Source organism: Rhinopithecus roxellana, chromosome 7, assembly GCF_007565055.1.
Source record: "Rhinopithecus roxellana isolate Shanxi Qingling chromosome 7, ASM756505v1, whole genome shotgun sequence".
NCBI classification, from domain to species: Eukaryota; Metazoa; Chordata; class Mammalia; order Primates; family Cercopithecidae; genus Rhinopithecus; species Rhinopithecus roxellana.
Window position 1 is genome coordinate 73,298,586 of NC_044555.1, and position 18,318 is coordinate 73,316,903.

The following is an 18,318-nucleotide window of genomic DNA, read 5'->3' on the forward strand; positions in this document are numbered from 1 at the left end:
AATTCGGTATTGATGGAACGTACCTCAAAATAATAAGAAAAAACCATTTTGAGGCTTTAAGAGATGGTGAGGATGAGATCAGTGTTTGGTTACAGATATGTCAAGTTTGAAGATGTTTCTGAAACACCCAACTTGAGGTATTTTGTAAGCAGCTGGATAAACCAGTCTGGGGCCATGGCAAGTCTGGACCAGAGCTAGAAGTTGGGAGTCATCGACTGATGGATTGCATTTGATGCCTGCATTACTCAGCTTAGAAGAGTGAGCGGGAAAAGCAGAGGATTCACAAGATCATCTGAAGATCTCTGACCCTGAACGGTTGTGCGGAAGCAAAGGTGACATTAGACATCTAAAAGAGTGCCCAAGGACTTAGGAGGAAAATGGCAGGAGGGTGCCAGTGTTTGGAGATAGCATGCCATTAATACTGTCATGACATGAAGTAAGGTGAAGAATGAAAAATGTCCCCTGTATTTGTCAACTCATACCTCTTTGGTATCTCAGCAAGAGCAATCTTGATGGCATGTTGGGGGCATACCCTACACCAGGATGGAAGAAGTGTTCCTAGGAAATGAGTAAACGGAGGTGGTAGCAGTACGATTCCCGAGAAGTTTGGCTCTCAAGGTGAGTAGCGAAACATGGTGGTGCCTTAAGAAGAAAGTAGGGCCCTGGGAGGCTTTTATTTTTCACATGGTGGATATTGAAGCCTGTTAGTGGTAGAGAGTATGAAGGAGAAAGGGAGAGGTTGATGATGCCACCTATAGATGGTGGAAAGAGCTCCTGGAAAAGGTAAGAGGTGTTGGGCTACAAAGTCAACACACATTTCGGGCTTTGAGAGAGGGAGAGACATTTTCTCCATCTTGTAAAGGGGAAAAAAGGGAAGTTGGATATATTGATCATGAGAAGGTGATGGACTCCCCATTAGATGTGTTTCATTTCCTCCATGGTGTGGAAGATGAGGTAATATGCTGACTCTGAAAAGAATGGAGGTACCATGATAGATAACGAGAAGAGAGGAAGAACAAAACTGTTATCCCAGTGGGGAAACTGAAAGATGAATGTACTAGCAAGCACTGGCTACTGGCTCTTTTTAAGTGTTAAAATTAATTCAATGGAATTTGAAAACTAAGATTTTTTCAAAATGTGTGTATAATGAAAATACAACCTATAAATTATTTTATAAAGCCTTAACCCTCAAATTATTAACAAACCCCTAAAGTGATTCTATCATCTGAAGTAGAAAGACAAATATTATCATTACTAATCTTTTGAAAAGGTTACTACTGAATGCTCTATTAGTTATTAATAGTTTTCCTGGAATGGTAATGGAATTTGTATATTCATTTTCTATTAATGGCAATGGTAAAGCAGTGTACTCTAATGAGTTTAGAAATTGCTCACCAACACTACCATTCTATGTACAGAATGATAGAATTTCATATCAGAAATAAAACTTTTGATTGGGATATTTCCTGGTTTCTCTCCCAAACTCCCACCCCTAATTTCTTCCATTTTCATCAACCTACCTAATCACTACATAACCCAGGCAGCCATGGCACCAGCAGGCATTGTTGCCATCCTAGGCTTCTTCACTCCATAACTTTCCAGCCTCCTGCCTGTCCGGCTCCCACTACCATCATCCTTGTTCTCTGCTTGCAGTTGCAGGCTATTTAAGTGTGGTAGGATATATATATATATATATATATATATATATATATATATATATATATATATATATATGGTACTGTTTTCACTAATTGTCAAAATACATAATCTCAGCTAGTTTCTTGCATTTTCTCTGGTAGACCCTCACTTTTTCATAGCTGTTTCAAACTTAGATGATTTGTCTTTTATTCTGAAAGACAACAGACCTGCTCATGTTTCTCTTCTCTGTTCCCAAATCCCTTTGTCATAGCCAGCTTCTCTCTCTTCCTAAGATCATGCTTCTCTCGAAGAGTTCTGTCTCAGCCCTCCATCAGTGTTTTTGATCTGCCCTATGCCAACTTTCACCAGAAACTCGCTCAACAAATGGACTGCCTGTGTATTCTCTTCCTGTCTTCCATTCTCTGGCCCTTCTTTATTTGTTGACAAATATGCCTCATTCTTCTTTTTTCCCCATTATCCTGCTGTCCTCAACCCAAACTAATTTCTATTCACACACCCAACTTTCAATTTTACAGAACTCTCTCTATCTTTTTAATATCACACATCTTGGGAAAAGTTGGTTTATAAAATACAGCAATGTTGTCTGTATAATCTGTCACTTATTATACACTTAAAAATAAATTTGTATTCCCATCACCATAGAAACCACCATCTTAGCTTTGCTTCTCAAAACTTAATGTGCATACAAATCACATGGGATTGTAGTTAAAAACGTGGTTTTTGTTTAATAGCTGGGAGATGGAGCCTGAGAGTCTTCATGTCTGATAAGCTCCCAAGGGATGCCCCAGGATTGGTTCACGGACCAGAATTTGAAATGTAAAGAGCCAGTAGATCATCACCCAAAGTCTTGTTAATTTTTTTTTAACAGGCTGTCATTTGAAGATTAAACCTAAAATCATGTCTACCTATTTTTATCTTCTCCCTCTCATGGCTATTTGTCTTCCAAGTGCATCTCTCCACACAATCCGTTCTCTTCAGTCATCTCCGTGGTGTCACATCCAATAGATTTTTCATCATCATCTCACTGGTTGCCTCTGCTGAATTCACAGACTACTCATACAATGAAATGGTACAACTGTGGCTTCTATGGAGGAAGAGATTCCCCTTATAGCATTACTGGGTAGCATTTATGTTGTAGTTTCAAAAAAAAACCAAGTCATAAAAAGGTTTAAATATTTATCTCTTTCCATGTTGTTTGAGCCACAGGTCAACAAACTGAACACATGATTTAAAACCAAACTGTAAGGATATCCAGCCCCTATGCCCACAGCAGGTCAGGAATGATACATGACTTAATCATGCCCAATCAGAATTCTCTCTTAGACTTTCTTTCAGGCCTATTAAAAAAAAAAAAAAAAAGCATATACTCTGTGGCTGTTAATATGATAGAATGTGAGTTTTGCTCTGAGAACAGCCATCTCACCCACCATCTGTAGAAGGTCTGTTGTGAAAACAGATGACATTTGAATGCCTTCATTTCAGCTGCTGTGCTCAGGTGGCCAGGAGATAGCCCTAGATTGTACAGCTATGTATACTTGTAATTCCTTTCTCTTTCTTTGATCTCTCTGTGACTTGTGGTAATTTGTGCTGGGCTTCCTTCATATGCAACAAAAAGTTTTGACAATAATCCCTCATAAATAATCTCTTATCTATAGATTTTTATGAAAAAAAAAGTTGAGAAAATGACATGTCTACAATAGATAGAAAAAATTGGATATAAACAATCTTAGTAACTGTTTTTAAGTTTTATAAATTACCAATTTAACAATTGGGAAAATAATAAGTTAGCTATGTTTTTATGGGGTTTTATGGTCTGCCAGATGAACTTTAACATCTATTTGTCACATTTTGAAAACTAAGGTTCTGAGTGCAATTGACATTTGTAAAATTTGTGGTTTATATATGGGTACTCAACACCAATATACAACGTAATTTTCCCATTCAGCAACATAACATGTCTGGTATCACATAAGCAGATTTAATGTGCAGAGTTTTTGTATGTATCTTGCACATTTTCTGTGCGTTGCCATTTTTTTGCTATTGTGATTGCATTTTTCTACTTTTAAAATTTCTGCTGATATAAAGTATTATTAATTTCAATATATTCTTACAGACATTTGAATGAATCCTTTAACTTCTCATATTACTTTTTCAATTGATTATACTGAAATATTTAGGCATTCAGTTATTTATTTATTCCTCAATTATTGAGGACCAGTGGTGTGTTAGGTCATGTGCATGATGCTAGAGACAATTTACAATTTACAAATATAATTGTTAGGTTTTGAAGGGAAGCTGTGGGTTAAAAAAAAACACACACACACAGAAAGAAGGTGGCTCAACAGCAAATGCAGGCTTTGTGTCCAGTATAAAACCTAAAGAAGCGGGGGACCAGCTTAATGCCAGAGCCCACCGCTGCTTACAGGCTGGGGGTACTTATAGGTATGGGCGGGAGGGGTTTGGGCAGTATGGCTTGCTGCCCCGCGGGATATTGATAAGATGTTCCCATGATGAGGTGGTTCTGGTCCTTGTTCTGGCAGGATGTCATCGTGGTGTTCCTTGTATCTTTGCCCAGCAAGATATGATAGGGACGTTTCTTTAGTTGGGGCTTTGTCTGCCCTGTGATCAGGGCAGGATGTTTCTCATGGCCCGAACCCCCGTGAAATGTTTCACTTTGATCAAGGTCAGCACAATAGCGGGGAGCTTACATAAAGGTGCAGTTTGGACTCACATTCTTGCAAGGTTTGCAAAATTGCGGGGAGCTTACAAAATGGTGCAGTTTCGACGAACAGTAATGATTCCAGTATTATTTTTTTTCATTTTATTAGTTTTTCTTTTTCTTTGTTGCTGCATTTTCTAAGTCTTGCAGAATGGTGTGTGGAATAGCAGAGATGTCAGGCACACAAGCCTTATCCCTGATTTAATGGAAATGCTCCCATGCTTCATGACCCAGAATGAGGCTTGCCATTTGATTGTGTTTTTAAAAGGTATTTTATTGAAACTTCTTTTTATTCTTGAGTATAGCTATTTTATTAATCTATCATGCATACTGAAAGAAGAGCATTTTCAAAAGGATGGTCTGCTTTCACTGAACAAAACCAGAAAAGGGCAGTGTTGTGTCTACAAAAGAACTGTATGGGGATGATGCCAATCTCTCTGATACAACACCTGGAGCATTACAAACAGTCCTCACAACATCAAAAAAGACTTTTAAAATTTATTATTATTTTTATTATTATCTGTGATTTTACATTATTTGTGCCAAAAGCATATTAAACTAATCCAAAAGGAAAGGTTTCTAAAGATCAGTCCCAATAGCACTAGCACCATCAGACAAAACAAAACTACTGTCAGCTAATATCTGTAACAACGTCTTCAAAACAGCAGCTGGGCCATCATGGCACAATCCTGTAAACCCAGTACTTTGGGAGGCCAAGGTGGGAGGATCCCTTGAATCCCTCCAGGAGTTCAAGGCCAACCTGGAAAACACAGCAACACCCCATCTCTACCAAAAAAAAAAAAAAAAAAAAAAATTCTTTCTTTCTTTCTTTCTTTTTTTTTTTTTTTAATTATTTGGGTGTAGTGGCATGCACCTATAATCCCAGCTACTCAGAAGGCTGAGGCAGGATAATCACTTGAGCTCAGGAGTTCAAGCTTACAGTGAGCTATGCATTCACTGCATAGTGCCACTGCACTCCAGCCTCAGTGATAGAACAAGATCCTGTTTCTAAAACTTAAAAAAAAAAGAAAAAAAAGAAAAAAGGCAGCTGATTATGATTGAGCAGGCATCATCCATATCAAAGTCATTGAAGATGTGCATTACAATAGCAAAAATACAATAACTTCCCAGCAAATGGCAATAAACCTCTTGAGGAAATAAAGTCATTTTTTGAATTAATGCAAGGATACCACCGGGAGTGAGGATGGCACTGATCCTGCTATGCTTTTTGTGAGGCCATCTTCCCCATTAGTCTATAGCACCATAGACTATTTTATTCTACTTAATTTTGTAATTTAATAAAATCTCCATTTTTAACCTTGCTTATTGACTCATTTACTTGTTACTGCTTTCTCGCCCAGTACAACAAATATTCCCTTAAGTCAGGAACCTGCTTTATTTGTTCACATCTACATGTCAAGTATGTAGCACAAATCCTGGCACACAGCAAATTCTCAATAAATATGTATGGAATAGACCAGAAAGCAATGATTAAATATCTTCTTTCTGACCCTTCTAATACATAGAAATACTTTGCAAATCACTGATATTTTGAAATGTATATTAAAACTACATTGATACCCTCTCAATCTTCCCAGTTATAGTCAATAATTTAATTACACCATTTAAGATGACATGGAGGCTAACCAGTAAATTGTAGCCACTAAGCAAATGTGATAGATCAATATGGAACATGGATTGAAGAAAGATCTTTATGCAAAGTATTTTACAATGTTGATTGCATATTCTAACTCCATATGCATTCTTTTTTTAACAGTAAGTTAATTATATTTCACTGACAGAGATAGTGAAGGTATTGTAAAACACACAAATATAATATAGTGTATACTGTTGTTATATAACATAACAACAAATGAAAATGAAGTCAATTGCACTTTTTCATGCTAGTAGCCTGGTGTACTAAATTGTTCAAGGACAATCTAGCCAACTGTTTTTATGTTTATTGTTGCAAGGTGACAATGACCTATGTTAGATATAAAGTATTTGCACACTTACAGGTATATTTACTTTATCTTATTGTCCACAATGTGGCTAAAAAATAAGAATACTTTTTGGTTTATATAACTAGTTGATTAAAGAATTTCATCATGGAATGACTATCACCATTTAAGTAGCTTTATATAGATGAAATACATAAACTAAGGAATTTTTATCCATAGCACTCATAGAAAATAATCATGCTTTTGAGTAGAAATAATTTCTAGAGATATTCTGTAGCCATAAATTTAAATAAAACATATCTAAGACTTAAGAGGAGAAAGAAAAGGAAATTATTTAAAATAAAGTACTAATTATTTTTGGATGTCATATTTTTTGTAAAGTCTTTTAAACACAAGTTGAGAATTTCAGTGTCTGTGTTGGTTCTAAGTTTGCATTAGAATGTTTTCAAACTGCAGATTGTTATCCATTAGTGATTGTGAAATTATTTAAGTGTAGCATGACAATTTTTACAAATAAAAATGGAATAAAAACCTCAAAAAACATTATACATAATAAAAGTGTTTCATAAAAATTATTTTTATTTATATGGGTATGTATTTACATATTTATATTTGCATATGTATACCTATATGCATATGGAAATATATGTGTAAAATATGTGCATATATGTATTGGATTACCTTATAAAACAGGTCAGGCCAGGGGCGGTGGCTCACGCCTGTAATCCCAGCACTTTGGGAGGCCAAGGTGGGCGGATCACTTGAGGTTAGGAGTTTGAGACCAGCCTGGCCAACATGGTGAAACCCTGTCTCTACTAAAAATAAAACAGGTCATATTCAAGAAAGATTGGAAGTCATTGAAGAAAATGTTGTACCAAACATTAGAATACATAGGTGGCTATAACATGCAACCAAAATGTATTCAGTTCTTAGTGTGTGAGGAGGATTTTACAAAGACTGTCAGCTAAAAACAACTTCATGGTGAAATGTAAGGAATGATAATGTGATAAGCCATTTGATCTCCTTCAGCTCCTCCTCTCAGTTTCTGAGCGTTAAGGATGTATTTGAAGGCGGACACTCCTACTCTTTTACCCCACACATAAGTTCTAGTTAAGTACCAGGTTTCTAGTTGGGAGACAGATGACAACCTCTCCTGTTTTAAAGACACATGTCAAAGCTACGTATCTGTAAATGACAACCTAATCTAAGCCCCTTTATGTTTCCTTTTAATGCTTACTTTAGGAGGAAAGACCTAGGTACCCTAAAACAAGCACAACTGTACTGTCCTACACAGGGATTTTTTAACATAAGAAAGTAATAAAGAAATAATTGTTAAGTCCTCATCTGCTTTTTCACCAGTTGTTGGGTAGTTATTTATGTACAGTTCATCTTTGAACAATATGGGGGTTGGGGTGCTGACTTCCCTGTCCACCACTCCTGTGGTCAAAAATTCACATATAACTTTTGACTCTCCCAAAATGTAACTACTAAGAGGCTACTATTGACTGGAAGCTTTACTAATAACATAAACAGTCAATTAAGACATGCCTTGCATGTTATATGAATTATACACTGTATTCTCACAATCAAGTAAGCTAGAGAAAAGAAAATATTAAGAAAATCACAGGCCGGGCGCGGTGGCTCAAGCCTGTAATCCCAGCACTTTGGGAGGCCGAGGCGGGCGGATCACGAGGTCAGGAGATTGAGACCATCCTGGCTAACACAGTGAAACCCCGTCTCTACTAAAAAATACAAAAAACTAGCCGGGCGAGGTGGCGGGCGCCTGTAGTCCCAGCTACTCGGGAGGCTGAGGCAGGGGAATGGCGTAAACCCGGGAGGCGGAGCTTGCAGTGAGCTGAGATCCGGCCACTGCACTCCAGCCTGGGTGACAGAGCCAGACTCCGTCTCAAAAAAAAAAAAGAAAAAAAAAAAGAAAACCACAAGGAAGATAAAATATATTCACTGTTTACCTAGTGAAAGTGGATCATCATAAGGGTTTTTGTCCTCTTCTTCACACTGACTGGGCTGAGGAGGTGGAGGAAGAGGAGGGGTTGGTCTTGTCTCAGGGGTGGCAGAGGCAGAAGACGTAGAGGAAGTGGAAGGGGAGGCAGGCACACTTGGTGTAATTTTTACTGAAAAAATCCACAAGGACCCTCACAGTTCAAACTCGTTTTGTTCAAGGGTCAAGTGTACATCGACTCTAAGTGGGGTCCTTTAGCAGCAAGTAATAGACCCTGGCTGTGTTAAGTCACACAGAGCAGGTACTGGAAGGATATGATATCAACAATGTCTAAGTCAATGTCACCTTAGAAACAGTGGCAACCACAGTGACCTAGGATGGCCAACCTGATGCCAGAAATGGCAAAGTAGAACAGATCTTTTCCCTCACTGGGAGTGACTGGCACTAGTAACCCCCTTGGATTTGAAATTGTCAAGAAATAGTTCTGACTGAGGTTGATCAGTAGAGCTAAATTGCCTAGTTCCATGACCTTGCCAGGAACCAAGTTTTGGGGTTGATGTGTCCGCAGTGTCGATAAGCCCAGTGATCACTCCTTCGACCATTTTACCTTCTTCCTGGAGTAACTTCAGGATTTGAACGCGTGTCATCCTGAGCCTTTCCTCCAGGGGGTCCTCTTGTGAGTGATGGGTGTCCAGGTGAGTGGTGGGTGAGGGGGTAATAGTGAAGTCCCTGTCTTGGCTAGCAACAGACACCAGCACATCTCGCTGTCGGACAAAAGGAGAAGCAGCCACCATAAACCTTCCTCAAGCTTCCTGGCCCTTTCACATTGCTTGTGTAGCCTGAATTATCTCATGTTTGTTTTCTTGGTTGCTCAGGTGAACTCCGTGAAGAGAGGGATCCACAAAAGTGCCTGATAGACTCTTTGCATGGCCCAAGTTCAATCTTGCAAGGGACAGTTTATGAATCAGGGACCCACCTGCAGGGTCATGAGCTTGGCCATAGCTGGAAGGTCATGTTGCAAAGCCATTGAACCCATCAAGGGAGGGCTGATATTCTTGGATTGGCTGGAGCTGTGGGACTTTCCAAAAGAGTAGAGTACCCATATGCACTTTACTAGGTCTGCCCACAAAAGTGGATCTGACTATGTAAATGTTAAAGAGCATTTATAAACTCAGTGAAATCGGGCATTACATAAATACTGTTTCATCTCGGCACAGTTAAAATGCAGCTGCTGTGACATGTTTTAGGTATTGCATATGTACATACATATATATGTGCAAGTATGTTCATAGTCATGTTTTTCACAAATTATCTTATTTCAAGATTAAGTTGGATGTGATATTATGACTTGGACATGACTGTGTACTCACACATGCTTTCTAAAGTATGAAGAAAATTAAATCATATTTTTCCCCTCTAAGTCAGTCAAAATGGGGAAATTATACTGAGTTAGGGGATATGTGCAAGGAAAAATAAACATGTGTATTAGCATTAAGTAAGCAGAGCTTTGAGTTGTGCAGTTAGAGAAAAATTGAAGTGCAGAACTAAGCAAATAAATGGTGAATTCTGCTCAAGGAAACTGTCAATTTGCAAATCAGAATCATGATAACTGTCTAAAAATCTGTACACTTTTCACGAACTGCAATAATTGTCTTCCTTCCTACTTTGAGTTATTTAGATAATTACTTCAACTTCTGATTTTATTTTGCTATCATGTAGACAAAATTTAGGCAAGAAAAATCCCAAAACACTGATCTTCCATAGTTAGGCTCCTCAATTGTAAAAGTAATAGACTGGATCCAAAAACTTTTTACAACTAATATTTACAAACATGTTTTTATGTAATTGTATTTCTCTTTTTTAATCCTCTAAAAAATTAAAAGCATAATCACTAATATCTGCGTGTTTTGAGTGCTCATGCTTGTTTAGAATCAAAATTCAATGCCCAGAGTGGTGTGACTGTATCTTTGCAAGCTTCTGGTATACACACGCCGCACCTGATACTGAGAACCCAGAATTAACAGGTTTTTTTCTTTCTTTTTTTAATATATGCTTGTTGCTTTAGAGCACTGTTGAACTTCCAAACCAAATCTATTTTCTCTAATTGTCAATGGAAGGAGTGGGTTACCATAGTTACAAAGTAAAGCGTGTTATTGAAAAGAAGAAAAGGAAGACTAATGACATTTTTAATGACAGATTCCAAGATATAAGGAAATTGCCCCCACAGAGAATTGGGAATGTATCAAGCCGCCAATCACAGTAATTATCCTGCAAACATATCAGTATCTGGGTCAGAAAGTCCTTTCAGATTTTCTACATGCCAGTTCTACAATGCCTCAAAATTTTGATCCCACAAGTAAGGCAGATCCTGTTGTGAATGGCTGTTTTCAATGAATATGGCTGCATGAGCACACACTCCAGCAAAGATAAGCAGAGCGTGCTTGGGAGCGTGCTCACAGGAGAATTGGTGCACCAGCCCCAGAGAGTGCCTAGTGTGTACCAAGTATGCGTTTCATTACACCGCTGTATTTCTCTCATGCAGGAAAGTTGCTGCAGACTGATATGTCAATGATCTTACAATATTTTTAAAGTACCATCACCTGGGTGATAAATTAATCTTTACAACAAATCCCCATGACACAAGTTTACCTATAACAAACCTGCACACATACCCCTGAACTTAAAATAAAAGTTAAAAAGAAAAGTACCATCCACCCACAGGGTCAAATACATATATAGTCAGTACCAAATACTTCAAAAAAGTCTTATACAATGAGATTTGGTTTTGCAGCTTAAATTTCTTCCATTTAAGGGTACATCAATAAGGAATTTATTGAAATACAGTGTATCATACAAACAGAATATTCACACAAAATGATCAAAGGAAGGGCTAAGGATAAAAGTATTAAAACTGAAAATTTACCTAGTGAATAAGTGGACATAACAATTGAGAATCTATCCACTTCATGTCACTTATGGAAACAACACATTAAGATTAAACCTCATGTTAGCTAGAGTAGGAGAAATTACATACCACAGGGACCATCATTATTCTAGAGTGGGTCTGTGCAGAACTCCTCAAAAAGAGGCCATCTTTGGTGTTTATGTGTTAAAAAATTGTGTATTTTGCCTTCTGAGAACCATAAAATTGACTCAAAAATAGTTTCAAAGGGTAAAAGGAAAAATGCATGACAATTGAAGACATGGAATTAAATTGGTTTGTCTCTAACTGCCTCGTAGTAATCAAGGGTTCATACTTGGCAAAATCTCATAAAAACAGACTTAGGATTTAAGACAGTGTGAGTAAATTAGTACAAGCCCATACACAAGTCCTCAACGTGATGGACAACTACTCAGAAAGTAAAAGACCTGGGATCAGTATATGATTTAAAAATGAGAAGTGAATGATTATTCTGGATTTAATTCTTATTTACTAGGCTACCTGGTTCTTTGTGTTTGGTAGTATTTTATCTATTTAAGTTCCCACAATAGATATATCCAATATATAGAACAATAGCTAAATACTCAGAGAGGTATGGCCTTGGAGAGAGAGAGAGAGAGAATGAATGACAACCAGCCTGATAATCTCCTAAACTGAGGGGTGGGGTTTAGGGGAGGAAGATGAGAGGGGATAAGCCTCTTCAAAATCTCCTGGGTTTCTGGATATCTGCCCTTAACTGCACTGGGAGCAACTGCACACACCTGTGGAAAGCAAACTGCTATGGTTTGGCTGTGTCCCCACCCAAATCTCATGTTGAAGTGTAGCTCCCACAATTCCCACATGTTGTGGGAGGGACCCAGTGGGAGGTAATTAAATCATGGAGGCAGGTCTTTCCCATGCTATTTTCATGATAGTGAATAAGTCTCAAGAGATCTGGTGGTTTTATAAAGGGGAGTTTCCCTGCACAAGTTTTCTTCTCTCGTCTGCTGTCATGTGAGACATGCCTTTCACCTTCCACCATGATTGTGAGGCCTCCCCAGTCATGTGGAACTGTGAGTCCATTAATCCTCTTTCTTTTGTAAATTGCCCAGTCTCAAGTATGTCTTTCTCAGCAGTGTGAAAATGGACTAATACACAAACCTTTGTTCCTCCAGTCCTGATCAAAGGTCTTTAACCATGAGTCGCCTATTTCTCAAATCCTTCCTCTCCTACCCTGTGGCCTGGGTCAGCCTGAGAGCCTAGTTCCTTCAGTTCCAGAGCTACAGGGATACAGCTAAGTCATGGAAACACCCATGCTTCATGTCAAGATCATGCCACACATTCTCCATGGCACTTAAGTGGTGGCCCTCCATTTTCCATGTTCCTCAATTTACCCAAAGAGCCTATCCTCCTCCATTTTTTAAAGGACATGACAATTCACCAAAAATGATTCCTTATCACCTAAGTGTATCCTTCTTAATGACATTGTCAAATTCTAATAAAGTGCCTCTTATATCCTTGCACTAGGTAATAATTCAAATATTAAAAATAAACACAAATATTACAAGGAGTAATAATACAATTGAGAGTCTTGATAGATTTTCTAAAAAGGATTTGATTAGAAACTTCCATCAAAAACTGTCTGAAACATGTTTTGCATTATAAGCTTTTAAGCATTTCATTCAAACCAATTTTCTTTAAGTAAAAACTTAATAGTGTCATCAAAACCACATTGATACAGAGATTCCATTTTCCTCTTGCTTGGGGGAAAAAGGGCTTGGTTGAGTCTCACCAGGTTTGCCAGGGACAACTAGAATAAAAAGACTGAAATTTAAGCTGTAGGATATTGCAGTACAGGAAAATATACACTATTTTTATAATCTAGGTTTTCTTATCACAGATACAATTAGCAGTAACAAAAAAATCAGTAGGAAAAATTTACACTTCAGAAGTTACCTCCACTGATACAGTAAAGGAGGGTTTCTCAGCCTTGGTACTGCTGACATTTGGGGCCGCGACGTCTTAATTGTGTGATGGTCATGTGCACTGCAGGATGTTTAACACCATTCCTGGCCTCTACCTACCAGATGCCAGGGGCACAACTGGGACATGATAACCAAAAATGTCTGGGTACGATATCATCCCACGTGGAAAACTATTAGACTAGATTAAGGCAATCAGTATTTTTATGTCAATTATTCATTTGGGTCCCTAAGTTTTTCTCGACTATTTTTATATATTTCATTACTTCCATCTTTCTAAGCAAATAAATGATTTTATTTAAAATTGCTCTGGGCCAGGCGTGGTGGCTGAGGCCTGTAATCCCAGCACTTTGAGAGGCCAAGGCAGGCGGATCACTTGAGCCCAGGAGTTTGGGACCAGCCTAGGCAACACAGTGAGACTTTGTCTCTGCAAATAATTTTTTAAAAAGGTAGTCAGGTGTGGTGGCACGTGCCTGCAGTCCCAGGTACTTGGGAGGCTGAGGCGGCAAGATTACCTGGGCCTGCAGTGAGACATGATCTTGCCACTGTACTCCAGCCTAGGGGAAAGAGCAACATCCTGTCTCAAAGAAGAAAAAATTGCTCTGATATCCTACCAAGTTTATTGATGTGAAAAAGAGTTAATAAGCAGCAAAAACGGGCGGGCATGGTGCATGTCTGTAATCCTTTGGGAGGCCAAGATGGAAGAATCACTTGAGCCAGGGAGTTTGAGATCAGCCTGGGCAACCTAGTGAAACCCTGTCTCTACAAAAGATAAAAAAAATTAGCCCTGCGAGATGGTGCACATCTATAGTCCCAGCTACATGGGAGGCTAAGGTAGGAGGGGTGCTAAAAATAAAATAAAAATAAATAAAAATAAAAGCAGCAAAAGGACTTAATGCTGACAGTCCATAAGAACCCAAGTTCCTATGCCTGATACATGTTGTAAAGTATTAAACAATACACTAAAGAGAAGATGCAACCCCTACCTACAATTATCAATGAGCTTCCAGTGCTTGGGAAACACGTTGAAATCTGTGGAAATTTTTAGTAGATCAGGACTCTTCATATATCACTGAACATAATTACTCACCATGATATCCTGCTTGGCGATATTAACATACAGATCCAGCTGCCCTTTGTCCTGCGGGGAGATGTCCAGTCGTCCACTGAAGGGGGAGATGGTCACAGTCCGGCCGACAGGCAGGATGGGAAGAGCGTTGGTGAGGCCTCCGTCCACCCACTTCTGTGGAAAGAAACATCTCACATCAGCACATGTCAACAACACATCCCGCACCAAGAAAAGCAGATTCTAATAATATGTGTGCTTTGGATATGCTTTTAAATTGCTATTTTTGAGGACTAATCCCATTGGGGATCTGTTTTGGAGGTAAAACAAATCTTGGTACACATATCACTTACCAATATAAGAACAACTCTGGACAGAATTTAACTAGATTATTGTCTGTAAGACTTGAATTCTTACTGATTAGAGTGCATGCCTAAGAAGCCATGTGTAATTAGACTGGGGCTCATTATTCAATCAAACTAAAAAGTCAAATTTACTGTGGATGCTGAACAAAACATCCACCACCAGAGGAGGTTCCATTTTTATTATAAGAATTGGAAACTGGCATTTTCTGTGGCAAACCTAAAAAGTAAATACAGCAACTAGAAATGCTTCTAATTCCAAAGTGGTTCCTGTGCTCTTGAAGCAAGGGGCATGTCCTGAAGTCATAAGGAATGGGAGTGCTGCATCAAAGCACACATGCCTCAGTAGGCACTCAGTGCTCTCAAGCCCACCTCAAAGGGGAGTGAGTGATGGAGAAGGCGGAGGACAGAAGCCTTCCAAGGAAGAAAATGAAACAGTCTTGGGGCAATGAGGACGGACAATGAGGTGCTCAAGGTGTGTGCAGCCTCAGCCCCTAGCTCTACAGAAGTGCACGATGAGGAATGGTGACAGAAGAATCACACAGACAATATTCCTTCTGCTGTCTATTCCAAGGCCAAACAGTCTCAATGCAGCCATGATCTGATGTATTCACATGGTCAGCCATAGCAATCAATAAACACAACACACATGGAAATAACGTCCAAATTGTCTAAGTTTATCTGTTATTAAAAATAGCCTTCAGATAATATACAAAAAAACAAAAAGTCTGGTAACACTTGAAAGTCCTGTATGCAGGAATCTTCAGTGAAGTTTGTAAACTGAGTTTTGCTTGAATATGTAAAATGAAATGCAGATAAAACAAATCTTTGCTATTCAACATAAAGATGGCAAGAGGAGGGAGAAAACAGGCCAAAATAAAATGTTCTCAACTCACTTAAAACCATGCATTCATTTTTTTCAATGTGTCTTTTTCATGTCCTTCTTAATTGTGTTTATTTATTTATTTCATCTTTTTTTTTTTTTTTTCTTTTGAGACAGAGTCTCGCTCTGTTGCACAGGCTGAACTGCAGTGGCGCCATCTTGGCTCACTGCAAGCTCCGCCTCCCAGGTTCACGCCATTCTCCTGCCTCAGCCTCCCGAGTAGCTGGGACTACAGGTGCCCATCACCAAGCCTGGCTAATTTTTTGTATTTTTAGTAGAGATGGGGTTTCACCATGTTAGCCAGCGTGGTCTCAATCTCCTGACCTCGTGATCTGCCCACCTTGGCCTCCTGAAGTGCTGGGATTACAGGCATGAGTCACTGTACCCGGCCAATTGTGTTTATTTCTTCTTCTTCTTTTTTTTTTTTTTTTTTGAGACGGAGTCTCGCTCTGTCGCCCAGGCTGGAGTGCAGTGGCCGGATCTCAGCTCACTGCAAGCTCCGCCTCCCAGGTTCACGCCATTCTCCTGCCTCAGCCTCCCGAGTAGCTGGGACTACAGGCGCCCGCCAGGTCGCCCGGCTAGTTTTTTGTATTTTTAGTAGAGACGGGGTTTCACCATGTTAGCCAGAATGGTCTTGATCTCCTGACCTCGTGATCCGCCCGTCTCGGCCTCCCAAAGTGCTGGGATTACAGGTTTGAGCCACCGCGCCCGGCCTCAATTGTGTTTATTTCTAAAGCTGGTGACAAAATGAGTGGTATTACATTATTTACAAAGGCTCTAGCCAGCCACGAACTCCTCCAAAGGAAATAAAAGTAAATAAATAAAAGATAAAAATGGGTTGAAAATTCCTTTTGAGAGAATTGCATTTTGGTGGAGAACAGAGTATAAGTAGATTGGATTAAAATAAAACTGACCTGTATAATTTGCATATTGTCATTATGTTTAAAAGAATATAAAGATTATGATATGTTATGTGTATTACACATACTTATTCATATGTGTATGTGTATATGCATGTATATATGTGTTTGTGTATGTGTGTTTATATATGTATGCATATGTACACATAAAATATAGCTGGTTATATAACTGTATTATCTAAAAGGGAGGTTTGCAAAAAAAGGCGCCAAAATATCTGATTCTGTCCCAGAACTTGCTTTTTTCCCTGATTGCTTTAGGTGTAAATATCAAATTCTGGAATAGGATAATACCCAGAAGGGAAAAGAAAGACAGCTTCCAAAATTATTTCATATTGTCAACAGAAACTGTCATCAATGATGTAAAAATTCATATAGGTTTCATCAAGAAAAATTAAAGATATGAAACTTTAACAGCTCTTCTGATTTATTTAACTTAATGAAAAGAAGGGCAATCTGGCTCATTAAATTGGAAAGTGTTCTAATTTACTGTGGGGTTAACGACTGCTGTTTCAGGGAATTGAAAATCCTTTTTCCAAATTTTGTTCACTCTTGTTAGCTTATTCTGATTAGACAAATGACAAGGGAAAATGTATAGCAGCTTATCAAATCACTTGATTAAACTTGCAATGATACCAGCTCCTTCTACAACCCTTGATGCTATAGCCCCACTACTCAGATATGCTAAATGCGGTACTTCTTACTCCTGATTTATGCTCTCATGAGCTGTATCACTCAGGACAATCACACATTCATTTGGGCATGCAGATTTCAGCAAAGTTTCTGGAAACAACTGTCACAACAACAAATATTCTTCAACCTCCAAATTAAAAGTAGAAACATTTTATATCTTGTGCTCTACTGATAGTTTAAAATCTTGCATAGTAAACACTTCTGTCCATGAATTCTCTGGCTGTTCACAACATATGGCTGTGAGTCATTCCCATCTTCTTGCTTCATAGGCAGCATTCTACATGCTGGTAGCTACTTCCATGAGTTTCTGTGACTCCAAAATTGTCCTTAAGAAAAATAGCTGCTGGTCTAAAGTTTTCCTGTGTGTGTATAAGTTTTCATCACATAGCACCATCATCCTCAAAGGAAAAGGGAGATCAAGTACATAAAAATTCCAGGGCAAAATAGTTTCAAAATCATACTCGTTACAGGCTGTACAGTGACCACCTCTCGGTCCCACTGCTAGACCTACTATTCTTTTCTCTAATCTTTGGCCATATTCTAAGTGTGTTCCACATTCAAGTCAATGCCTGAGTCCTAAGACACAGAAATAAGCAACTGCTCAATAGAAAAACAAAAACAAAACAAAAAACTCACGCCCAATTGTGGGGCAGACATCTACTGTGATTGTTCTCTGAAAGTTACAGCACTGAAAACTCTAATTAGTGGAATCACTTCTAAAGAGATAAGAACACTTTCCAATTTAATGAGCCAGATTGCCCTTCTTTTCATTAAGTTGAATAAATCAGAAGAGCTGTTACTTAAAGTTTCATATCTTTAATTTTTCTTGATGAAACCTATATGAATTTTTACATCATTGATGACAGTTTCTGTTGACATTATGCAATAATTTTGGAAGCTGTCTTTCTTTTCCCTTCTGGGTATTATCCTATTCCAGAATTTGATATTTACACCTAAAGCAATCAGGGAAAATTGTTACATCTAAACAGGCTAGAATATTCATCTGGCAGTACTTGTTAAACTTTGCTTTATACATTGATATGTTATGGGTACCTATTGAGAACATGCCTTATGAATTCAAGTAACTGCTATTATATAATGTAGGTGGAAAACTTAAAAAAGGACTTGATGAGTTAATCTCTACTGAAAGGGCCAGTTTATTCATTCAGCAAGTGATCCCTGAGCATCCAGTGTGT

General features: G+C 38.5%; 1 protein-coding gene across 6 annotated transcripts in view; it reads right to left on the reverse strand.

The window, feature by feature from the left end:
- The window catches only part of PNPLA4 (patatin like phospholipase domain containing 4), a 98,899-nt gene that overhangs the window by 52,027 nt on the left and 28,554 nt on the right, over positions 1-18,318 (reverse strand). For 4 of the 6 annotated variants that reach the window (XM_030934696.1, XM_030934693.1, XM_030934695.1 and 1 more), the window contains exon 6: positions 14,292-14,444. In XM_030934696.1, coding sequence (XP_030790556.1) covers positions 14,292-14,444 — 153 coding nt within the window. Of the gene's footprint in view, positions 1-10,468; positions 13,056-14,291; positions 14,445-18,318 lie in introns of those variants that run through there. The other 2 variants (XM_030934694.1, XM_010353842.2) reach the window with 2 other exon arrangements.